Source organism: Salmo trutta, chromosome 3 (assembly GCF_901001165.1).
Source record: "Salmo trutta chromosome 3, fSalTru1.1, whole genome shotgun sequence".
Taxonomy (NCBI): Eukaryota; Metazoa; Chordata; class Actinopteri; order Salmoniformes; family Salmonidae; genus Salmo; species Salmo trutta.
In genome coordinates this window covers 19786098-19813027 of record NC_042959.1, presented here as the reverse complement: position 1 = coordinate 19813027, position 26930 = coordinate 19786098, and the positions used below count along the sequence as shown (strand labels likewise).

At 43.0% G+C, this 26930-nt stretch overlaps 1 protein-coding gene across 4 annotated transcripts in view; it reads right to left on the bottom strand.

Moving 5' to 3' along the window:
• The window catches only part of diaph2 (diaphanous-related formin 2), a 706015-nt gene that overhangs the window by 237840 nt on the left and 441245 nt on the right, over positions 1–26930 (bottom strand). For all 4 annotated transcript variants that reach the window (XM_029725953.1, XM_029725962.1, XM_029725944.1 and 1 more), the window contains one exon: positions 18507–18636. In XM_029725953.1, coding sequence (XP_029581813.1) covers positions 18507–18636 — 130 coding nt within the window. The remainder of the gene's footprint in view (positions 1–18506; positions 18637–26930) is intronic.

The following is a 26930-nucleotide window of genomic DNA, read 5'->3' as shown; positions in this document are numbered from 1 at the left end:
TATTGAAGGAACATCTCAAAACATCAATCAGGAAGTTAATAAAGCTTGGTCGCAAATGGGTCTTCCAAATGGACAATGACCGCAAGTATACTTCCAAAGTTGTGGCAAAATGGCTTAAGGACAACAAAGTCAAGGTATTGGAGTGGCCATCACAAAGCCCTGACCTTAATCCTACAGAAAATTTGTGGGCAGAACTGAAAAAGCATGTGTGTGCAAGGAGGCCTACAAACCTGACTCAGTAACACCAGCTCTGTCAGGAGGAATGGGCCAAATTTCACCCAACTTTTTGTAGGGAGTTTGACTCAAGTTAAACAATTTAAAGGCGGTGCTACAAAATACTAATTGAGTGATTGTAAACTTCTGACCCACTGGGATTGTGATGAAAGAAATAAAAGCTAAAATAAATAATTCTCTCTACTATTATTCTGACATTTCACATTCTTAAAACAAAGTGGTGATCCTAACTGACCTAAGACAGGGCATTTTTAATAGGATTAAAGGTCAGGATTTGTGAAGAACTGACTTTTAATATATTTGGCTAAGGTGTATGTAAACGTCCAACTTCAACTGTAAATAAGTAAATCACCTGGTCATTCTGTGCCATGGAAAGTGTTCTTAATGTTTTGTATACTCAGTGTATGCGTGGCATTCAGAGGGTGAATGGGCAAAGCAAAAGACTTCAGTGCCTTTGAACGGGTATGGTAGTAGGTGCCAGGCGCACCGGTCTGAGTGTGTCAAGAACTGCAACACTGCTGGGTTTTTCACACTCAACAGTTGAAATAAATTAACTACTGTTGAAGCACATGTTGTGACCTGAAAACTAATATGTAACCCTTTAATGACATTTGTTTATTATGTAAGTTACAACAGAATGATATTAAACTTCGTTGCATAGTGCTGAACAGACAGGGAGCATATGCTCAATAAGAAGCAGATGTCCTTCTGCATGCTCCGTTATTATTTTAATGGTATTATCTGTTTATTAGAGTAATTGTTTCTATATTTCATAAAAAGGGAAGGCTTTCTACAAGGCCAAGTGGATTATTGAGTTTCGACAGCACCGCGTGAGCTGTCAGCTAGGGTCCACGAGCTTAGCCTTCTCACCAACTCTGTTGTCGAGAGATGGTGGAGCACAACAAAGCCAAGAGTACATCATGTCAAGATGTTCTTACGGAAATAAACAAATAAATCCCAATGGTATGTCCTAAATATGTCTATTTTTCAAACACACTGTACTCTCAGAGCCATCTGAAAAAGTCCAGCAAGAACACAATAGCTGAGTGTAAATATAATATTTTCCCCAAAAAAACTTTTGCCAGTTTTCAGCCTGCTCTGACACTCTTTTTCATTGACAGAGTGACTACTGAATATATCAAATCAAAGTTTATTGGTCGCATACACAGTTTAGCCGGTGTTACAGCGGTGCAGTGAAGTGCTTATGTTATTACTAGCTCCTAAGAATGCAGTCAAATGTCAAACAGCTAAAATGTAAAGAAAAATGCTAAAAAAGAAAGAAATCAAGGATGGCGGGACGAATCCAATTACCAACCAAATAGCACTGTAGCAGTATCAAAATGCAATCTATACATATGTACACCGGGGGAATCTACACAAGATAAAGTGAAAAGGATACATACTGCAGTAGATATATTGTGATGGTTGCGGCCGTGTATCTCCTTTTTTTATGGTGGCAGGCCAAGGGTGCACCATTTTACATAGTCCTATTATTTTTCTCCATTTGCTTCTAATTTAAACTGTCAAAATATCCCTATGGTGCAGAGACCTCAGGAAGTGGTGCCCAGAGCCTCTTAATGCGAGTGTATTCTGCATGCATGTACGTGAAGCAGAGATAAGGGCCATGATTTTTTTTTTTAATTCTAGAGTAGAATGTAGGGCACATCTCCACGGATAGATCTGAAAGGAGAATGTACTCAGGTGTGACAGCTGGAACATCTCAGGGCAGAAGTAGAACACACCACAGAGACATGGAGATGGAGAGGAGAGGGAAGCAGAAAGGGTTCAAATAAACACAGTCAATATCGATGTTTCGTCACAAATCGTTCAAATATGTCTGCAAGATAAACTCAGCAAAAAAAGAAATGTCCCTTTTTCAGGACCCTGTCATTCAAAGATAATTCATAAAAATACAAATAACTTCACAGATCTTCATTGTAAAGGGTTTAAACGCTGTTTCCCCATGGTTCAATGAACCATAAACAATTAATGAACATGCACCTGTGGAACGGTCGTTAAGACACTAACAGCTTACAGAAGGTAGGCAATTAAGGTCACAGTTATGAAAACTTAGGACACTAAAGAGGCCTTTCTACTGACTCTGAAAAACACCAAAAATACATGCCCAGGGTCCCTGCTCATCTGCGTGAAGGTGCCTTAGGCTGCAAGGAGGCATGAGGACTGCAGATGTGGCCAGGGTAATAAATTGCCATGTCTGTACTGTGAGATGCCTAAGACAGCGCTACAGGGAGACAGGAAGGACAGCTGATCATCCTCGCAGTGGCAGACCACGTCTAACAACACCTGCACAGGAGCGGTACAGCCGAACATCACACCTGCGGGACAGGTACAGGATGGCAACAACAACTGCCCGAGTTACACCAGGAACGCACAATCCCTCCATCAGTGGTCAGACTGTCCGCAATAGGCTGAGAGAGGCTGGACTGAGGACTTGTAGGCCTGTTGTAAGGCAGGTCCTCACCAGACATCACCGGCAACAACGTCGCCTACGGACAGAAACCCACCATCGCTGGACCAGACAGGACTGGCAAAAAGTGCTCTTCACTGACGAGTCGCGGTTTTGTCTCACCAGGGGTGATGGTCGGATTCGCGTTTATCGTCGACGGTATGAGCGTTACACTGAGGCCTGTACTCTGGAGCGGGATTGATTTGGAGGGTCCTTTATTTTCTGGGGCGGTGTGTCACAGCATTATCGGACTGAGCTTGTTGTCATTGCAGGCAATCTCAATGCTGTGTGTTACAGGGAAGACATCATCCTCCCTCATGTGGTACCCTTCCTGCAGGCTCATCCTGTCATGACCCTCCAGCATGACAATACCACCAGCCATACTGTTCGTTCTGTGTGTGATTTCCTGCAAGACAGGAATGTCAGTGTTTTGCCATGGCCAGTGAAGAGCCCGGATCTCAATCCCATTGAGCACGTCTGGGACCTGTTGGATCGGCGGGTGAGGGCTAGGGCCATTCCCCCAGAAATGTCCAGGAACTTGCAGGTGCCTTGGTGGAAGAGTGGGGTAACATCTCACAGCAAGAACTGGCAAATCTGGTGCAGTCCATGAGGAGGAGATGCACTGCAGTACTTAATGCAGATGGTGACCACACCAGATAATGACTGTTACTTTGACTCCCCCCCACGGGGGACCAGTACATTAAAAAAAATATATCAAATGTATGCATTCACTACTGTAAGTCGCTCTGGATAAGAGCGTCTGCTAAATGACTAAAATGTAAATGTAAATGTAATTTTGACCCCCCTTTGTTCAGGGACACATTATTCCATTTCTGTTAGTCACATGTCTGTGGAACTTGTTCAGTTTATGTATCAGTTGTTGAATCTTGTTATGTTCATACAAATGTTTACACATGTTAAGTTTGCTGAAAATAAACGCAGTTGACAGTTAGAGGACGTTTCTTTATGTGCAGAGTTTATGTTTGCTGACATTTTTTATTTTTATTTAACCTTTATTTAAACTAGGCAAGTCAGTTAGGAACAAATATTTTACAATGACGGCCAAACCCTCCTCAAACCCGGATGACGCTGGGCCAATTGTCCGCCACCCTATGGGACTCCAAATCACGGCCGGTTGTGATACAGCCTGGGATCGAATCAGGGTCTGTAGTGATGCCTCTAGCATTGAGATGCAGTGGCTTAGGCTGCTGCGCCACTCGGGAGACTGCATGCAGAGGTACGATGAAGGAGATGTATTTTTCAGTGTCTGTCTACTGTAATTTCAAGAACTTGTTGCTTTGGTACAGTGCTCTGTGGTAAATCTGGAAAATAACTGGAATAAGGGGGAAAAGGTTTTCTAGTAATAGTAAAAAACAATGAAGTTGTGCCCCAGAATACAAATGAGTAATTCAAATTTTTGTCTTAATAACAGACACTCTCTGACACATGCAGGCAAACACACATTTATTTGCCACACTGAAGGGTCCTTTGTCTAAATCCGTTTTGAATTACGTTAATCTTTTCCTCAGTTCTACAGAGCCAACTACAGACAGAATCCTTAGGCTGGAATGTGAAAGTATCTTCCTAACGCCATGATTCCCCTCCAATTCCATTCAGAACCAGACAAATTATCCCCTTTGTGTTCCACCCAATGCAGAAAAGCATTTTGTCGACGTAATACAGCCCAGAGCCAAGTAGTGCAGGGAGTTATTATGCCGCAGTGCCTTAGAAATGAATGTGGATAATAGATATATTCATGACGGTATTAATATCCTCAGAGTTCAACTTTTTTTTTTCTCTCCCTATCTCTCACTCCATGTTCCCTCTCCCAGGCTCCATACTGCTTTGCCCTTGGCTATGCCTTATACTAAACAGATTTATGAGAACATTTGTGTCATATTTCCTCTTTTTCCCAGATTGTCAAGACGGATCGTCAGCGCAGCCTCTGATTGAGTGGAATCACCACACAGGCTTGGCTCTCATTGTCAGGGCCCAAAGATTAATCTCTGGGGGAAAATTTAACAAGGCAAATTGGCCAATGACACTTCTCTCAAGGCTTTTCCGTCACTATTACCGTGAGGTCAGGGGTCAGGAAAATACTGTCTTAAAGACTACCATTTCCAATGACTATATAATCAAATCAAATCAAATGTTATTGGTCACATACATATTTAGCAGATGTTATTGCGCGTGTGGCAAAATGCTTGTGTTCCTAGTTATAACAGTGCAAAAGTATATAACAATTCACAAATCTAAAAGTAAAAGAATGGAATTAAGAAATATATAATATTAGGACGAGCAATGTGTCATTGACTAAAATACAGCAGAATAAAATACATTATATACATATGAGATCAGTAAAGCAGAATGTAAACATTATTAAAGTGACTAGTGTTCTATTATTAAAGTGGCCAGTGATTCCATGTCTATGTATATAGGGCAGCAGTCTTTAAGGGACAGGGTTGAGTATCCGGGTGGTAGCCGGCTAGTGATGGCTATTTAACAGTCTGATGGCCTTGAGATAGAAGCTGTTTTTCAGTCACTCGGTCCCAGCTTTGATGCACCTATACTGACCTCGCCTTCTGGATGATAGCGGGGTGAACAGGCCGTGTCTCGGTTGGTTTATGTCCTTGATGATCTTTTTGGCCTCCCTGTGACACCGGGTGCTGGAGGGCAGGCAGGGCCAATTGTACGCTTTGAAAAAAAGGTCTATCTTAACCTGGAAATGGACAGTAGGAAATCTCCGTCCACAACATTAGCTCATGTTCGTGAAATAAAATGATTGACAGACACATTCAAGGCGAATGCTCCGTAAGACAGTTCAAATGAATCTAAGCGCTGAGCGGAGGAGCCATCGGTATGTATGTCAGAGAGGTAATGAAAACTACCACAGCAGAGAGAAGTGAGAGGTGAATCTCTTTTGGAACGTGATTCAGACGTCCCATAGCAGGCACGGTACAGAGAATGCCGGTAGCAATGTTCGACCTGACCCCATTTAAAGCTTAACTAACAACGTAGATATTTTTGGTGTGTGCCTTTGGCCCAGGCACGGGGGTGAACTCCTGATCTCCTTCCCTTCACTGGCGCTACCCTGGGGAAATCCTCCATCTTTAATTATCCTCTCAGAGCTGTCTGTGGCGAACAGAAATGCAGTGGCGGTGGACTCTATTCCCAAGGTGGTCCACTCGGCACGGGCTGGCAGGCCCAACACTGGGCAGGGGAAGGTGGGGCATCGGGCTGGAGATGGCACCTTTTCTGCCCACACCATCCGTCAGAGACAGGGAATAAAGTATGTCCTTTCCTGTCAGAAGGAATATCTTGGGTCTCTGGAGAAATGTCAAATGTGTCCTTGTGTGATGTTCTGCTTGTCAAAGCGAGATTCCCAAGCACCAAGTAAAAATAGGTTTAAGGAAGCATTTTTGAGTTTCATACATCTAAGTGAAAAATGTACAGAGGATTTAATTGTTGTTGAGTATGCACCGTTTTTTTGTCCTGAGGGAATGATATTAGACATTTTCCTATCTGGAAAAAAGAGGAGCAAGTTTTGCAGTAGTTAAATCTCTTAGTAAATCTGGCCTGAGGTGTTTTTGTTGAGAGGCAATAAGTTAGAGGTCGATAACCACTCTGGGGTGGGATTTGAGTAATGCATTTTCTCATTGAAGGTATATGCGTCCAAATTTCACCTGCATTCCATTAAAGCTGCAGGATTTAGCCAACGGATCTACGAAGTGCTTATATGAGCAGAGATTATAGCACCTTTACGGCAGCCCTCACTTAAGAGTTCCATCCACAGTCTAAAAGCCACAGGCAGCACATGGTGCTGAGAGCACAAGATGGCATGATAACTGCCCATGAAAATAGATATAGTCCTTTAAAACTAAACAAGAATAAAGTAGATAAACGGCGGCGGGAAAGAAGCAATGCTGTGTTTTGCATTAGGCATGACCTCCGAGATCCAAAATCCCTTGAGAGAAATGCTCCCCTGTATTCCGGCGAAATAAATGACTGAACCTTTGTTCGGTACATGGCTTTGAAGTTGTGTGTCAGCAAGTGCTTTGAGTCACCATTGGCAGTCCCAAGACACAAAAAATGAGCAGAGAAGAACTTCATCCATAACAACTTTCCAACAGACAAGGCCAACTTCAAAGCCGTTGCCGCCGCTGTTCACAGTGCAGAAAAGCCGCTAGTTGATTACATGCTAATCAACGTTTATTGTGGCAATGTTATTAAAGGAGCAAACAAACAAATGAAGAACACAACACATGAGGAAATGGCTACTCATTAAATCATCAGTCAGAAGAAAATGACTAATTGGATGTTCAACCACAGAAACAACAGGACTAAGACATGGGGTGTTTCTCAATATGCATACTACCGTGCTCCACACTCTCATGCTCTTAGCGCATTCTGCGACCACGTTCTCTTGAGTAAGTTCTTGTGAGGACGAGAGTGTGGGGAATGCATGAAACAACACATTTGAGAAGCACTCGCACACTTCACCTCCCCATTCACTGAACCTTCTTCCAGCCAAGACAACAACAGGCGAAACAAGATATACACAAAGCAAACATTCTACTACATAATTATCAGCTAGATACAGTGCATTCAGAAAGTATTCAGACCCCTTGAATTTTTCTCCATTTTGTTACATTACAGCCTTATTCGAAAAATTATTAAATTGTCAATCAATATACAATACCCCATAATGACAAAGCAAAAACAGGCTTTTAGAAAGCAAATGTATATATGAAAAAAAGGGAAATATCACATTTACATAAGTATTCAGACCCTTTACTCGGTACATTGCTGAAGTACCTTTAGCAGCGATTACAGCCTCAAGTCTTCTTGGGTATGACGGTACAAGCCTGGCACACCTGTATTTAGGGAGTTCCTCCCATTCTTTTCTGCAGATCCTCTCAAGCTCTGTAAGGTTGGATGGGGAGCGTCGCTGCACAGCTATTTTCAGGTCTCTCCAGAGATGTTCGATCTCGACATTCCGAGACTTGTCCTGAAGCCACTCCTGCTTTGTCTTGGCTGTGTGTCTAGGGTTGTTGTCCTGTTGGAAGGTGAACCGTCTCCCCAGTCTGAGGTCCTGAGCGCACTGGAGCAGGTTTCCATCAAGGATCTCTCTGTACTTTGCTCCGTTCACCTTTGCCTCAATCCTGACTAGTCTCTCAGTCCCTGCCGTTGAAAAATATCCCCACAGCATGATGCCATCACCACCATGCTTCACCGTAGGGATGGTGCCAGGGTTCCTCCAGACTTGACGCTTGGCATTCAGGCCAAATAGTTCAATCTTGGTTTCCTCAGACCAGAGAATCTTGTTTCTCATGGTCATGGTCTGAGAGTCCTTAGATGCCTTACGGAAAATTACAAGCGGGCTGTTACTGAGGAGTGGCTTCCGTCTGGCCACTCTACCATAAAGGCCTGATTGGTGGAGTGCTGCAGAGATGGTTGTCCTTCTGGAAGGTTCTCCCATCTCCACAGAGGAACTCTAGAGCTCAGTCGGAGTGACCATCGGGTTCTTGGTCATCTCCCTGACCAAAACCCTTCTCCCCCGATTGCTCAGTTTGACCTGCCGGCTTGCTCTAGTAGAATTTCTAGTAATCTGTTTTTGCTTTGTCATTATGGGGTATTGTGTGTAGATTGATGAGAGTAAGGCTGTAACATAACAAAATGTTGAAAAAGTAAAGGGGTCTGAATACTTTCCAAATGCACTGTATGTGAATCATAATAATCTAGCTAGCCAGCTAGTTAAACAGGCAAATATGACCTAAAACTAATATTACGCAAGGTACACGTACATTTTCCGTGCGTATCTACCAATTCTTCATGGCTAGCTAGCTAGCCAGTTAGCCCTATTCACTTACTATGGATTTACCCATTCACTGAACCGTCTTCCAGCCAGGACAACAATGGCAATAGAGACAAAACAAAATATACACAAAGAAACGGTTTTACTTCATAACTATCAGCTAGCTTTATGTGAATCGTAATAATGTAGCTAATCAGATAGTTTAACAGGCAAAAATATCATAAAACTAATACTATGTGAGATGTATTAACGTATCAATATAAAATATTCTAGTCAGGCAACATATGAAATGTTAATAGACAATTTCTCCTTCTGAAGTCGGAGTGTATTATCTCTCTCTTCAGCTCAAATAATGGCTGCCATTGATTTCAATAAATGTTTCATCATTTTATACGTGGTTGCATCATATTTCTTTGCATACTTTTAGTTGAAGCTTGTAAACAGAGTATACATTCTAGAAGTGCCCTTCGTGCTCCGTTTCGCATACTTTGATTTGGACTCATACTCCGACCCTCGTGTGCTCCAATTTGCATGATTGGAGCACGGTAGTATGCATTTTGAGAAACACCCATGGTCTTACTACCTTGCTATCACTCTATGACCTATCACTGTTGGCAGAAGGTCAATGGACATAAAGCTCCAAAACATCAAGTTTATCACCTTACCCATCCAATTTGCTACATTAGATGGGATAGTCAATGAAAAACAGCACCAAATTCATATACTGTAGCTGCAGTATATAGTATATAGTATACATGCCTCGCTTCATACTCGTCGCTGAACCCACTGGCTCCAGGTCATCTACACATCTCACCTCATTTGCTCACATTGTATATAGACTTATTTGTCTACTATATTATCGGGATGGGATAAATATGTTGGACAAGCTCAAAAGATTAGCATTATTTTTAAAGGGTAATATAATTAATCAGATGATCACTTCCATTAATTTTCAAGTCTTCGGTTCACAACCCGCTCCATCAAACCAATATGAGTGTGCACCTGGAATACATGAAAGCATGCTACAGTGACATTATTTCATCTCAAAACTACTGGCATGCCAACTCAACCTCAATGAATACATGCAATACATTTGGAACATGGAGGCGTTAAGTGCCTTGACTAGCAGCCTTTGGGTTGCCAGTTCATCTCCCATATTGCAAAGCCCCTGTTTCAAATTAGCAACCTTCTGGTTAAATGGTCCACTTGTCTAACTTCTGGGCTGAAACAAGTACATAGTCTATACAAAACAGAACAAAAGTGTGTAAGAATAGGGAATTTATGTAAAAACAGCACAACAACCCCGCAATGTCAGTCCTCATGGTCATCAGTCCGCTTGTCCCAGGCCCTCCTTGAGACTCAGCAAATTCCATGCCCCTGTGAGTCTCTCTGGGTGAACATCTGGCTTCTAATTAGCAGTGACCTTGAGGCAGGTGAGCCATTGATGATGGGCGAGTCCACAGAGAGAAGGGTCTAGTCTCCTGCGAGGACAGTTGTGTGTGCTGGGCCGGGCTCCAGTTATCACTGACCTCTACCTGCCTCAAAAGCTACTCCCTATGGGGAGACAGCTTCTGAGGTAATAAGAGATGCTATCATGTGTGTCAGGGAAGGGGAGAGTAGTCGACCTGCTGGGAGTCCACATGCAGATCTATCATCTCGTTAGCGTGTTGCATTTATAATTCACAAGCATGCAGGGTTGCATGTGTAATTAAGTTGTGCATCCACACAACTCTATGACCACACTATGACTCAGAAAACCAGATGGCTTTTACACCGCTCTACAGGAAATGCTACTGAGATTTCAGTCAAGGCGACCATTTTAGTTCTGAAGGCAAGTGTATTTATCGACTCATTTCTCTAATACACCAACTATAGATAAACATAACATTGATTTCTCTAATATTTTATAAGGAATGAATCAGAATGCAAATGATATTCTGCAAAAAGTAATACAATCAAACCAAATGAAAATGATTAAAAGGGCATCTTATTGAATCACATTAATGATTGCCAGAAAATGCCAAAGTACGCCACTCGACCCGGAGTGGATTGTACAAGGATCCAGTTTTCATTGATTAGCCATTATCTTTCTTTTCGATTTGAATTTGTCATGACAGAAGCATAACATTAAATAGAAACAATATAAGGCAATTAACATGAAGTGAAGCAGTTGGGAAAAGGCAGCATAATGTGCTTAAGGGAGGCTCAGCCTGCAATAGAGCAGACAAAGTCAGGGCTACCAGTCTTCTCTCTGCCTGTCTCTCTCTTTTCTCTCTCACTCTTTTTTCTCTTTCTCTCTCTTATTTTTTTTTCTCTCTCTGAGGAGCAGTAGATGTTAGAGACTTGGGGAGAGAGAGAGTCCCTCTGGAGTGGACAATCAAGGGAAAGGAACTGCCAAAAAGCCTTTCTCAGGGAAATCAGCCGGAACTGATTGCTCTTTTCAATCAGGTATATTAAGTGTGCAGGCTCCAGCCGTTTGTAGATGAGCTTGTGATTATTATAATGTTTGAACCCCCTCCTCCTCACCACACCACCTTCTGACCGGCCAACCCCCGTTTCCCCCACGGCCCTTGATGCAACAAGCAGAAATTTGCAGGCTCAGAGCCTCTGGCTGTACAGGTTGACTAGGTCACCTGGCCTCACCTCAGCTACAGATCACAACAGAGGGTGGTGGTAGTCACCACAGAGGCGAGGGGTCTACTTCAGCTGAAAATAATAAGTCAAATAATGATTCAACACACAACAACATTTTCCAAGTTGTAGTGGTAGTGGGACAGGCAGGGGGAGGTTCTATTTGTAATAGCTTGTCAGAAGGAAAGTTGGGTGGCACAGAGAGAAAGTGATGGTGGAGACGGGGATATAGAGAGAGGTATTGATGTTGGAGACGGGGATAAAGAGAGAGGAATTGATGGGGAGACAGGGATAAAGAGTCAGGAAGTGATGGGGGAGACAGGGATAAAGAGGGAGGAAGTGATGGGGGAGACAGGGATAAAGAGTCAGGAAGTGATGGGGGAGACAGGGATAAAGAGGGAGGAAGTGATGGGGGAGACAGGGATAAAGAGAGAGGAAGAGATGGGGGAGACAGGGATAAAGAGAGAGGAAGAGATGGGGAGTTGTTGATAAAGAGAGAGGAAGTGATAGGGGAGACGGGGTTGAAGAGAGAGGAAGTGATGAGGGAGACAGGGATAAAAAGAGGAGGTGATGGGGATAAAGAGAGATGACGTGATGGGGGATAAAATGAGAGGAAGTGAAGGGGGATAAAGGGAGAGGAAGTGGAATCCTAGATACACATTTCCTTTCCAGCATGCTGCCAGCCATGGGCCAAGTAGAAAAAGAATAACAAAAGGAGAAACTAGAAAGTTATTTTAGTGGAGACGAGGAAACAAAGTGGCTCTAATGCACTGTAGCGATGAAGGAGAGAGAGATGCCTAACAGAGAGGAGAATGAGAGATGACAACTAGATATTGCTCGGGGTTAGGGTGAACAGTGTACCCAGTTAAGGAAGCAATCTTTTTCCCATGTTCTTCTACCAATTTACCTGACAGGAGACCAAAAAGCCTTGTAAAAGATCTGGAAGATAGTCTATAAATTATTCAGATGGGCCCCGTTGTTCTACACGAGTGTTAAAGCTCTTCCAGACTCGAATCAAGCTAACGCGTGGCCCAGCCATCGTGGTGTTCCAGCCTTGTGTTCCAGCCTCAAAGTGTTCTCTGATTAAATGAGCTTTAGTGAGGCTAGACAGCTGCGATTTGAGCTTCTTTGTTTTGGTCCTCTCCGGCATCTCAAACGGCCCTTAAAAGCACCCGAAAACAACAGAATAAAACTTGAGCGTTGGTGACCAAAGAGGTCTCTCGTTGGTACGGGGAAAAGGAAAATGAGAAGACACTAAGAATTGTCTTTTAAAACAGAGATCATTGTGTCATGTTTCTTGTTGGAGTGAGAGACGGTGCATTTTTTGTTAGAGTGGGTGACTCAATCATCTCATTCCTTTTGGCTTCACCTGTGGAGGCGGACTTCTGTCAAAACTGAAGAAACACATCACTTCATGATTCAAACCAATGCTGTCTGGCTGACCAATACGCACAATAAGAAAATATTTTTCCAAATCAAACGATTTCTCTCTCTCTCTCACTATGGAATCATCTGCTCTTAAAGGTCCAATGCAGACATTTTTATATCAATATCAAATAATTTATGTGTAGCAATTAAGTACCTTCCTGTGATTGTTTTCAATCACTTAGAAAATAGAAATTTCTAAAGCAATTTTGCTAGGACTGTCTGGGTGTGGTCTGAGTGGGGAAGGGAAAACTGAAAACTACACTGAACCAAAATACAAATGCAACATGCAACAATTTCAAATATTTTACTGAGTTACAGTTCATATAAGGAAATCAGTCAATTGAAATAAATGAATTAGGACCTAATCCATGAATACCTTAAAAACAAAGTAGGGGAGTGGATCAGAAAACCAGTCAGTATCCGGTGTGACCACCATTTGTCTCATGCAGCGCCTCATCTCTTCTGCATAGCGTTGATCAGGCAGTTGATCGTGGCCTGTGGAATGTAGTCCCACTCCCCTTCAATGGCTGTGCGAAGTTGCTGGATACTGGAACAAGCTATCGCACATGTCGTTTCAGAGCATCTCAAACATGCTCAATGGGTGACATGTCTGGTGAGTATGCTGGCCATGGAAGAACTGGAACATATTCAGTTTCCAGGAATTGTGTACAGATCCTTGCGACATGGGGCTGTGCATTATCAAATTGCCATCAATAAAATGAAATTGTGTTCGTTGTCCACCATGAGGCACTCTGTTCAGAACATTGACATCAGCAAACCACTCGCCCACACGACACCATACACAATGTCTGCCATCTTCCTGGTACAGTTGAAACTGGGATTCATCCGTGAAGAGCACACTTCTCCAGTGTGCCAGTGGCTATCGAAGGTGAGCATTTGCCAACTGAAGTCGGTTACGACGCAGAACTTCAGTCAGGTCAAGACACTGGTGAGGATGACAAGCATGCAGATGATCTTCCCTGAGACTGTTTCTGACAGTTTGTGCAGAAATTATTTTGTTGTGCAAACCCACAGTTTCAGCAGTCCGGGTGGCTGGTCTCAGACGATCCCGCATTTGTGAGGCCGGATGGAGGTACTGACAAATTCTCTAATGGTGGTAGAGAAATGAAAATGTTATGACGAGCAGGCAACAGCTCTGGTGGACATTCCTGCAGTCAGCATGTCAATTGCATGCTCCCTCAAAACTTGCGACATCTGTGGCAAAACTGCACATTTTAGAGTGGTCTTTTAGTCTCACCAGCACAAGCTGCACCTGTGTAATGATCATACTGTTTAATCCGCTTCTTGATATGCCACATCTGTTAGGTGGATGGATTACCTTGGAAAAGGAGAAATGCTCAATAACAGGGATGTACCGTAATTTCCGGACTATAAGCCGCAACTTTTTTCCCACGCTTTGAACCTCGCGGCTTAAACAATGACGCGGCTAATATATGGATTTTTCCCGCTTTCAATTTCCCCCCCCCAAAAAAACACATTCTGTGACGTGCTCAGTTTTTTGGCGGCATGAAGCTTTCATTAGACCAATGAAATTGCGGAACGGGTTAAGGTCAAAGAACTTTATTGTTTACTGTTTAGATTAAATCGAGCGCTCTCAAACTTCCCATCATTCTGATTACGGTAGTCATTTGTCACCCTCATCATGGCAAAGACACGGAGAAATGCATATGATGCAGCTTTCAAGTTGAAGGCGATTGATCTGGCTGTTGGAAAAGGAAATAGAGCTGCTGCACGGGAGCTTGGTCTTAATGAGTCGATGATAAGACGTTGGAAACAGCAGCGTGAGGAATTGACTCAGTGCAAAAAGACAACTAAAGCTTACTGCAAATTTTTTATTTTAAGCCGTGTTTCGTTAAAGCCTATTTATTTTTGTTACAAGCCGTGTTTCGTTAAAGCCTATTTATTTTTGTTACAAGCCGTGTTTCGTTAAAGCCTATTTATTTTTGTTACAAGCCGTGTTTCGTTAAAGCCTATTTATTTTTGTTACAAGCCGTGTTTCGTTAAAGCCTGTGTAAAGTTCATTTGTTTCAATGTACCGGTAGGCACCTGCGGCTTATAGACATGTGCGGCCTATTTATGTTCAGAATAATATATTTTTTTAAATTCAGTGGGTGCGGCTTATGTGCGCTCAATAGTCCGGAAATTACGGTAAGCAAATTTGTGTGCAACATTTGAGAGAAATAGGCTTTTTGTGCGTATGGAAGGTACATTTCTGGCATCTTTTATTTTAGCTCTTCAAACATGGGACCAACATGTTGTGCTTATATTTTTGTTCAGTGTAGCTGTTATTGGCAGAGAGGATTGGATTGTCTCTTTCGTATCAGTAAATTAACTAAATTACCACCTGTTGATGTCACCAGGCAGGCCAAAACTCCACCCCACCAAAACAGGCTGAAATTTCAGGTCGTCTTTTCGAACAGCTCTTACACTAAAAGGCTATTATCATAATTTTCACAATTTCATAGTATTATTCCAACCTCAGTGTAGAAATAAAATATATATATAAAACACAGGGTAATCACATTTTTGACTGTACTGGGCCTTTAAATGGCTAGTTTTCTTGGTTTTACCCTAAAATGTCCATGGATAATACGGTTATCGTGTTGTATATCACGTTTGACCTATAATTAAAATACAGGGTCTACGGAAAGCACTGTGAGGTAAACAGCTTTATATCCCATATAGCCTTCTCCTTGGTGTTATGTATGTGTTGTCCACTGGTGTTTGCCATAATGAATTGAGTCAACCAATGGCTTATCAGTCTCACCCAATTGAACTAACAAGCATGTACAAGAATTGATTGTCCCTGAATGGACTTGAATGAGTTGATACACGTTGACAGTTTGAGCCGTACACTAATCCATCTATATCCATAATGAAGGCTGGTTCTGGTCCACTTCAACAATAGCTGCCTCGCTGCGTCAGTCGAGCACATAATTAGCGGGAATTCGATTAAATAACCAAATAGGAAACTAACAAAGTAAATACGCCTCTGGGGATTCTCCACCAAATACTTGAGAATGAAATGAACTTATTGACAGGCAGTCAGACAAACAAGTCTATTCCCAGACACAATGAGGTGGCAAATGCTTACGTGCCAGATTGCCTAGGGAGACTAACTTTCATACGTGTCAGATAAATAACTTAATTCAAAGGTGGGAACACTGTAGCATGTTTACTCTTGAGGTAATTACGCCATTTGAGCTGTAAATACACCACTTCCGCACCACAAATGGCAGCCATGTTCTCTTATTCTCAACGCCAATCCACAATGGCAGATAGACAATAATGCCTAGTGCATTAAAGCCACCGTTCTGTCCTGTCATCCACACCATGCCTCCCATCCGGCCTGTTAACCTTTCCTGGTGGTCATCTCGGAACGCATACAAATCCCTTGTGCTCTATTAAAGTCCTTCTCCCATTGGCCACTGAAACTGCTGCCAGATACCATGCATATTGAATCTGCCGGGGCCCTCTTCCTGAACAGAAGAATATTCCCGATTTTTACAACACAAATCAAATCAAAGTTTATTTGTCACGTGTGCCGAATACAACAGGTGTAGACCTTACAGTGAAATGCTTACTTACAGGCTCTAACCAACAGTGCAAAAAAGGTATTAGGTGAACAATAGGTAAGTAAAGAAATAAAAACAACAGTAAAAAAAGACAGTGAAAAATAACAGTAGCGAAGCTATATAAAGTAGCGAGGCTATAACAGTAGCGAGGCTATATACAGGCACCGGTTAGTCGGGCTGATTGAGGTAGTACGTACAGGTAGATATGGCTAAAGTGACTATGCATAGATGATGAACAGAGAGAAGCAGGAGCGTAAAAGAGGGGTTGGCGGGTGGTGGGCTGCGGGACACAGTGCACATAGACCGTTTAGCCAATGTGCGGGGGCACTGGTTGGTCGGGCCAATTGAGGTAGTATGTACATGAATGTATAGTTAAAGTGACTATGCATATATGATACACAGAGAGTAGCAGCAGCGTAAAAAGAGGGATTGGGGGGGCACACAATGCAAATAGTCCAGGTAGCCATTTGATTACCTGTTCAGGAGTCTTATGCCTTGGGGGTAAAAACTGTTGAGAAGCCTTTTTAACCTAGACTTTGCACTCTGGTACAGCTTGCCATGCGGTAGTAGAGAGAACAGTCTATGACTGGGGTGGCTGGGGTCTTTGACAATTTTTAGGGCCTTCCTCTGACACCACCTGGTGTAGAGGTCCTGGATGGCAGGCAGCTTAGCCCCAGTGATGTACTGGGCCGTACACACTACCCTCTGTAGGGCATTGCGGTTGGAGACCGAGCAATTGCCTTACCAGGCAGTAATGCAACCAGTCAGGATGCTCTCGATGTTGCAGCTGTAGAACCTTTTGAGGATCTGAGGACCGATGCCAAATCTTTTTCGTTTCCTGAGGGGGAATAGGCTTTATCGTGCCCTCTTCACGACTTTCTTGGTGTGTTGGACCATTCTAGTTTGTTGGTGATAAAACATAAGATATTACAGTTTTTGATGTCCCGTTGGTAGAATATTCGTGATAGTGCCTCATCTAATTTATTGTCCAATGATCGCACGTTGGCGAGTAATATTGACGGTAACGGCAGCTTTCCCACTCGCCTTCTGCAGATCCTTACAAGGCATCCCGCTCTGTGTCCTCTGTACCTGCGTCTCTTCCTCTTGCAAATAACTGGGATGTTGGCCTTGTCGGTTGTTCGGAGAATGTCCTGTGTGTCCTGCTTGTTGAAGAATTATTTTTTTGTCTAATCCGAGGTGATTGATCGCTATCTTCATATCCAGAAGCTCTTTTTTGCCGTAAGATACGGCTGCAGAAACATTTTGTACAAAATAAGTTACAAATAAGGAAGAAAAAAAACACAATTGGTTGGGCGATCATAAAACTGCTGCCATTACTTCCGGCGCCATTTTAATGGATTAAGAGGGGCTCTCTGGCCACAAGGGATTAAGAGGGGCTCTCTGGCCACAAGGGATTAAGAGGGGCTCTCTGGCCATTAGGAAGTTTTATTCCATCGGATGCAACAGACCTAATTAAAGTATCTTAACCTTGTTGGGCGTAATCTCTTGCGTCACTCTATAAAACATGGGCGTGTCTAAATCAAGCTGTAAAATGCCTCGAAGCCTCCTGGTTTAAGCTCTAGCTCCCAAAAGAAGCATTTAAAAACAAGTCGGATAACTCTGGATCAATGTTATAATGCCGAGACAAAGCAAATACCATTGGCCAATTACAATTTGATTTAACCAGATTTATATCGCTCAAAAGGAATTCTGTTCGATTAGCGAGGATACTGGTGGGGGAGAAGGTGAACAAAATACTTTGATGAAAACACAAGCAAATGACATCATAGTTGTAATCAACAGCTTTCTTAATTGAAATGGAGCCAAGGAAGACACAGCTATAAAATGTGGGCTTGTCGAGAGATTTCTATTGGTTACTAACAAAACACAATGCAGGGGGGTCAAAACAAGAAGATGAGGAAATGAAACATGGCAGTAAATTGGTAAAGGTGACATAACACCTAGAATGATTGCAGGTGTGGAGTAAATTGCATGTTTGTCGAAAATCTTTTGTGATTTCCTGTGAGAGCGTCCAATTTCAAGAGGCACATATTTCCGGGGAGGAATATATCTTGTTTGTTGAATATATAGCTTTGAAAGGTCCAATAACAGCATGTTGAGCGATTCAAAACAAGCAAGTATGACCTTAGCAGAAAACAACAAGTTTTAATTACTCTCCGACTTTGCAGTATGTTGTACATCCATCTCTCACATCAGAATATAAGCTACTGTTAATGCCTCAGGAGTGTCTGTGTAGAATTATGGTTCGACCAGTGATACAGTGTCCATATAAGGACAGTGTCAACCATTATTTAAAGAGGATGAACTGGCTTACCTTTGCTAGCACTCTCCACGTGCTGCAGCTCTTCAGGGAACCTCAGGATCTCCGGGTACTTTTCTTCACACTTCTCAGCCAGGAAGTGGAGCAGCGTTGTGTTTTGGTCGGCCGACTTAGTGTCTCGAAGCTGAGAGAGAGGTGAAGTCATGGGTGAGTCACGGCATTAGTTGTTCTTACCATTTAGCAAAAGCCCAAAGCGACTGACAACAAGAGAGTGCATACATTTTAGTATAGATGACCTCCAACCCACGACCCTTGGCATTTCTAGCGCCATGCTCTTACCAACTGAGCCACGCTGGGACAGAATGTTCTTTGAATGTTAGAAAAGGCCACAACAATAAAGGATCTGCATGAAACAGCCAACCATACAGGGAGCTGTTGGGGGAGGAGGGCATGTGTAAACGTTCAGCTCTCTTTCATTCAGTCTTTCAGGAACCGCCTTTAGCCTTCTTTGCTTTTACCATATGACAGTGGCAGATAAAGACGCATTATATAGTTCAGTTTGTTAGTGGTCACATACATGTCTAGTGATATGATGGGCTGAGAGGCATTCTGATAAATATGCATAAAGGAATATACGCCCATGCATTGAGTAGACAACATTAAAAACACACGTCAGTAAAGCATACATATCAAACAGAACTGGATAAAAAAATACAAAGCTTTGAGAAAGGAAAAGTGAATGTGCTAGACTAGACTAATACAATTGGAGAGAAAAAGGCCAGTACAGTGGCTGCTAGGAGCATATTCTCCATTGTGGTGCCTTAGAGACAACTGCACAAGCCTTTCAGAGATCCTACATGACCTTTCAATGAGGCGTTTGGGCTGGAGAGCAGGGGCAAGCCACATCCCTTTCCTCCCCTCTCCCTCTCTTAAAACCCTGTGCAATTTTAGAGCAATTGGCTCACTGATGCATTCATCCCTACAAGCATTTCCTTGCTCGGTTCCCCCTCTCTACCAGAGTACATTTAATTTTCCCCTCACTCTTCTTTGGGGGCAGACTGAATGACTTTGGAAAATGCATTTCTGACAAAAAAGGAGAGCTATACCACCTTCTCCAGTAAATCACATTGGCTTTATTAAGTGTGGGTCGGCACTTCAAAATAAAGAATGTCAAACATGTCAGACGGACTACGCTGCTGTTTACCTAGATTTCAGTTCATTTGTCCATTCACACATAGGATGACAAGAGAAATTGGTCAATAAAGCTGCAACTATATGTAAATAAAATGTTGTTTCTACAGTTATTTCTGTGTAGTTACATTAGGGTAAATAAGTCAAGCTTTTAAGGCAAATTACTTACGGTAAAGTGTTACAGAATCTTACAACTATTGGATCAAACCACAGTATTTACCCATGAATATAATATATGTGTACTTTAAATATAAATATTAAATCAGGACTGGGGAGGGGGAGTTGGGGGATTACCCACTGAGTAACATCTGTCGGGCTGCATCTCAGCAGCATTGAATCATACATCCACATGTCAGCGCAGTACTGCAAGGTGTTTTAGCAACCCCTTAATAAATAGCTGTGTCAATACAAATCACTAGGACTTTGGCACTGGAAAACAGGTTATTTATTCACCCTTTTAACTTATTTACTCAAGTTAATTCAAAGGCAACTTTCACTTTAATTACATCTATTTATTACATTGGACCTGTGTGTCAACCTCCCTCAAACATATATCAGTCTTACGCCACCTTTTCTGTCCCGAAGATGTAAAAAACCGTAGATAACCTTTTCACGAATCTCGAGCACAAAGACTTTGAAAAGGAATTCAAAAGAGATAATGTAGTGGTATAGTACGGCTCTAAATGAATGAAACCCGACAGAGGTAGTCGACCAGACTGCAATCCCTAACTCTTCCTCCTTTTTCTGTTCCCTCCCTCCCTCCCTCACAGAGATTGGAGGGAGAGGACAGAGGCTGGTGGGCTGCACTAGGCAGGGGCACCGGTGCTGGCTGACCCCCCTCGCCCTCACCGGCTCAAACAGATTGTTTTCTGTCAAGACTTGACTTCAGGATGGCTGGTTTGAGGGGGGAGAAGAGAGAGAGGGAAATGAAATAAAAAACACAACAACTATTATTAACCTCACAGAGCCATGCCAAACTCTCAAGATTCCCGCAGACCTCCCTGGGAACAAATGGCTTGTAAGGTTACATTATCTTGATGTGTGGGGGAGCCAGAGGTTGACTAAGACAACAGGAAACCACATGATCATATCAGAGAGAAGAAATCCATTCATATTCCAATGTATATTTTCCATTCTGCTTTGTCTTAAGAATGATCAAGAATACTCTTACTGTAGACTTATCATTGACAATGTACTTTTTTAAATCCTCAATCACAACAGAATGCATTATGGTGTCCATTTTAGGACAATAAACAGCAGCAGATGTGGAATAGGGCTGTTGGAAGACTAACCAAAGTCATTGGCAACATTCCCACCCCCTGCCCCTATCAGGGGAAGATTTCAAAGGGAGCAGAGTTGATTACACATAATACAATTGACCACTCTCTAGGACATAGACAATTACATGATTACAACAGACCAAGCATGTGGTTCAGTTCGCATGCTGACGCGTCAGGCTGTGATGAAAGGGCACACATTGTCACTGATAGTTTAATGGTAATGAGTGTTAATGCAACAGGACATTATGCTTCTGCTCCAATAGCCATAGGATTGTCACCATCAGCACCTTTCCCATGGTCACATATCTGGCCATATCGCCATATAAAGCAGCAATTTAACCCCACCAGCCTCAATTAAACACCTGCTAAGAGCGCAAGGCACTTGTTATCCAGGAACTTCCTGTTGAAGCACACCATCACTCTCTTCTCTATTTTACACCATCCCTCCCTTCTCTGTCACCATCCATCTCTGCTCTCTGTCACCATCCCTGTCCTCTCTTTTACACCATCCCTCCCTTTTCTGTCACCATCCATCTCTGCTCTCTGTCACCATCCCTGTCCTCTCTTTTACACCATCCCTCTTCTCTCTGTCACCATCCCTATCTTCTCTCTTTCACACCATCCCTCTATTTGCTTGTCACCATCCCTCTCTTCTCTCCATAACCATCCCTCTATCACCATCCCTCTATCGTTTCTGCCATCATCCCTCTCTTCTCTGTGACCATCCCTCTCTCTTCTCTCCGTCACCATCCCTATATCCTCTGTCACCATCACTCTCTTCTCTCCGTCACCATCCCTCTATCCTCTCTGTCACCATCACTCTCTTCTCTCCATCACCATCCCTCTCTTCTCTCTGTCACCATCCCTCTATCCTCTGTCACCATCCCTCTCTTCTCTCCGTCACCATCCCTCTCTTCTCTCCGTCACCATCTCTCTATCCTCTCTGTCACCATCCCTCTCTTTTCTCCGTCACCATCCCTCTATCCTCTCTGTCACCATCACTCTCTTCTCTCCGTCACCATCCCTCTATCCTCTCTGTCACCATCCCTATATCCTCTCTGTCACTATCCCTCTCTTCTCTCCGTCACCATCCCTCTCTTCTCTCCGTCACCATCACTCCCTTCTCTCTGTCACCATCCCTCTCTTCTCTCTGTCACCATCCCTCTATCCTCTCTGTCACCATCACTCTCTTCTCTCCGTCACCATCACTCTCTTCTCTCTGTCACCATCCCTCTCTTCTCTCTGTCACCATCCCTATATCCTCTCTGTCACCATCACTCTCTTCTCTCTGTCACCATCACTCTCTTCTCTCCGTCACCATCCCTATATCCTCTCCGTCACCATCCCTCTCTTCTCTCCGTCACCATCCCTCTCTTCTCTCCGTCACCATCCCTCTCTTCTCTCCGTCACCATCCCTATATCCTCTCCGTCACCATCCCTCTCTTCTCTCCGTCACCATCCCTCTATCCTCTGTCACCATCCCTCTATCCTCTCTGTCACCATCCCTATATCCTCTCTGTCACCATCACTCTCTTCTCTCTGTCACCATCCCTCTCTTCTCTCCGTCACCATCCCTCTATCCTCTCTGTCGCCACCCCTCTATCCTCTCTGTCGCCACCCCTCTATCCTCTCTGTCGCCACCCCTCTATCCTCTGTCGCCACCCCTCTATCCTCTCTGTCGCCACCCCTCTCTCCTCTCTGTCGCCACCCCTCTATCCTCTCTGTCGCCACCCCTCTATTCTCTCTGTCGCCACCCTTCTCTCCTCTCTGTCGCCACCCCTCCATCCTCTGTCGCCACCCCTCCATCCTCTGTCGCCACCCCTCCATCCTCTCTGTCGCCACCCCTCTATCCTCTCTGTCGCCACCCCTCTCGTCTCTACAGTTATCTTCTCTTGACTTCTCTGGTTTTTCCAATCTGTTGATAGGTTGATAGCAGTCGGTCCCCTCATCTCAGTCCTACTTTGTGCAGCCACCAATGCCGTCCTAGCTCTAACAATCAAGGATTACTTGGAAAGATATGCATGGTGAGGGGAATCATCTATCATGGTGCTATGCAAACAATGGCCCCCGTATTAAGATAATCACCTATTCAAAGGGCTCTGAGTGATCAATAAAGTATTTATCCTGGATAAGGCCTTTGTATCCTTTTCAAGGTGGAGGGGGCCTCCGCGGGATTATACTGCAATTGTTCACAGGTAAGAATTAATTGCAACGAAAGCCCAAACTCGAAAAGCTGGGTGGGGGTGGATTGATTTATCCATGATGAAAGAATAATTCAGCAATTGCTCTACTGCGGTTTTTATCTATTTATCAAAGAGAGGAGCTTGCATGGAACACTGGGGGAAAAACATCCTATCTCCAAACATGTATTAATTTGAAATGGCACTGTGTTCCAGCATCCATTAAATAAATCACTCCCAGTACCTCCCAGAGAGATTGGCTACGAAGGCAAACATACAGAGGGACATGTCTCAACTGCAATCTCGCCAATGACAAAGCCTTTTCCAAACTCACAGAAAGAATCTCAAGCCATTGGCAAGAAATGCAACAATAATCAAATCATAAATATTAGATGGTTTCCTCCCGAATGATCCTTTCATCAAAGCCCGCTGGCTCCTTCGATACCTGGGCTCAATGCTTTGGACAAAATGGCAGGGAGGTCTTTCGTTATATTTCTTGATACAGTGCCTTCAGAAAGTATTCAAACCCCTTGACTTTTTCCACATTTTGTTGTGTTACAGCCTGAATTTAAAATTGATTATACTCAGATTTTTTGGTCACTGGCCTAGGCACAATACCCCATAGTGGTCAAAGTGGATTTTTAAAAAATGAATTAACTAAAAGCTCAAATGTCTTTAGTCAATACATATTTCACTTCTGTGTTATGGCAAGCCTAAATATGCTCAGGAGTAAAAATTTGCTTAACAGGTCACAGAATAAGTTGCATGGACTCACTCTGTGTGCAATAATAGTGTTTAACATGATTTTTGAATGATTACCTCATCTCTGTGCCCCACATCTCTGAAAGGTCTCTTCAGTCAAGCAGTGAACTTCAAATACAGATTCAACTACAAAGACTAGGGAAGTTTACCAAGGGCCCCTATTAGTAGATATTCAAAGCAGACATTGAATATCCCTTTGAGCATGGTAAAGTTATTAACTACACTATGGATGGTGTAACAATACACCCAGTCACTACACAGATACATGTGTCATTCCAAACTCAGTTGCCGGAGAGGAAGGAAACCACTCAGCGATTTCACCATTGTAACTATAAAACAGTTACAGAGTTTAATTGCAGTTACTCCACAATACTAACCTACTTGGCAGAGTGAATAGAAGGAAGCCTGTACAGAATAAAAACACTCCAAAACATGCATCCTGTTTGCAACAAGGCACTAAAGTAATACTGCATAAAATGCGGCAAATCAATCAACTTTTTGTCATGAATACCAAGTGTTATGTTCGGGGCAAATCCAATACAACACACTACTGAGTACCGCTCTCCATATTTTCAAGTATAGTGGTGGCTGCATCATGTTAAAGGTACTGTATGCTTGTAATCGTTAAGGACTGGGGAGTTTTTCAGGATAAAAAATAAACAGAATGGAGCTAAGCACAGGAAAAATTCTAGAGGAAAACTTGGTTCAGTCTGCTTTCCAACAGACACTGGGAGATTCATTCATCTTTCAGCAGGACAATAACCTACAACACAACGCCAAATCTACAATGGAGTCGCTTACCAAGAAGACAGTGAATGTTCTTGTGTGGCGGAGTTACAGGTATGACTTAAATATACTTGAAAATCTATGGCAAGGCCTGAAAACGGTTGTCTAGCAATGATCAACAACCAATATGACAAAGCTTGAATAATTCTGAAAATAATCCAGGTGTGGAAAGCTCTTTCAGACTTAACCAGAAAGACTGGGGTATGACTACTTAAGTAAATTAGATATTTCTGTACTTTATTTTCAATAAATTAGCAAAAAATATATTTTTTATGGTTTCACTTTGTCATTATGGGGTATTGTGTGAAGATCAACTTAATCCATTTTGAATTCAGGCTGTAACAACAAAATGTGGAATAAGTCAAGTCGAGGGATATGAATACGTTCTGAAGGCACTGTATACAAAGAGGAGGGTTTGAACGGCAGCAGTGTGTGTGTGTACATGTCGCGTGTGTGCATGTTCGTGCACGTGTGTGTACTTGCACGCATGTGTATGTTGACTGTTCATAAAGGATTGTGACACACTTTCCTGATCACAGGAAACTCTCGGTTTTCTTTCACATGAATCATCATGTTTTCTTTTCACATAGACCACATCTTCACTTTCCTGAGTCAATAGGAGTAGGAATTTAGCCCCTCAGTGAATAATCTTTAGCTGAAAATCAACTACTGCCTCTTTCTCCGAACGGTTAAAGGGACCATCTGGGATAGGTACTCCTATTTTTGGACTTTCCAATAAATTATATACTGTACACTGAGTACAAAACTATAAGAACACCTTCCTAATATTGAGTTGCACTCAGAACAGCCTGAATTCATCGAGGCGTGGACTCTACAGGGTGTAGAAAGCATTCCACAGGGACGCTGGCTCATGTTGACTCCAACGAATCATAACTTCCACTTTGATTCACCTGGTCAGTCTATGTCACGTGTCATACTCATTCCACAGAGGGCCGAGTGGCTGCGGTTTTCGCTGCATCCTTGTACTTGATTGATGAATGAAGGTCACTAATTAGTAAGGAACTCCCCTCACCTGGTTGTCTAGGTCTTAATTGAAAGAAAAAACCAAACACCTGCAGACACTAGGCCCTCTGTAGAAGGAGTGTGACACCCCTGGTCTATGTCATGGAAAGAGCAGGTGATCTCAATGTTATGTACACTCATTTAATAGCCAATGACTGAACAATATAAAGCGTATAAATGCCTCATGAACATAGTTCCACTGTGGTTCCCATCACAACCCAACCGTTGATTTACTCAACTTTTTGTAATGTCTACAAAATAAGTGTTGGGATACCCCATGTGTTGTTGTTTGAATCCCAGATTGCCCCTATAATAAGGAAGGCATCAGAAATGCTCCAGTGTAGATAGCAAAACAAGGCCAGCCGCTTGGCACTGGGGGAATGTAGCAGCACCCGAAACCTGATGGTTCTCTCTTTATTTAAACAGAACTAAGTTCTGCTGTACCGCACACTCAGCCACTAGGTTGTTTACCATTCACTGCTCTCTCTCTCTCTCTCTCTCTCTCTCACACACACACACACACACACACACACACACACACACACACACACACACACACACACACGAGTGAGCAACAGTACATGCATAAAGATAATATATTTTAAAGACTTTCACCATTTCCATAAAGATGCTAGGTCTGCTCTGACGACCTCAGCAGGTTTAGTGCTTTCCACAGCTATCACCACCACAACAACTGAGGGCTTTGCACCAGCTAGGTCTTTGAACAGCAAATAATGCCTCTTACGTCTAGTACCCTCAAACATTTTGACGCAAGTAAATACAAAATAAAATGTTTCCTTAACACCCTGAACAGTACATTCTGAAAGTGAAAGAACATTGTCAGCAAACACTTGCCAAGTCTCAAGTTTCAGTCATCATGAACACTCCAGCAGACCTATTGTCTCAGCAAGAGATATCTAGTTTAATTCAGAATTGTACAAATATGAACCCATTTAGGTAACATTATATTACATTGGGTTACATTATATAACATTCATTATGAGAACATATAGTGGTGGACAGAAGAGGTACAGCGTACATGTTGATTGACCTTGTTTCCATTGCATTGATAAAATGGGTTTCCATGGCCGAACAGCCACACACAAGCCTAAGATCACCATGCGCGATGCCAATCATCGGCTGGACCGGTGTAAAGCTCATTGGACTCTGGAGCAGTGGAAAAGCTTCACCATCTGGCAGTCCGACGAACGAATCTGGGTTTGGTGGATGCCAGGGAAACACTACCTGCCCGAATG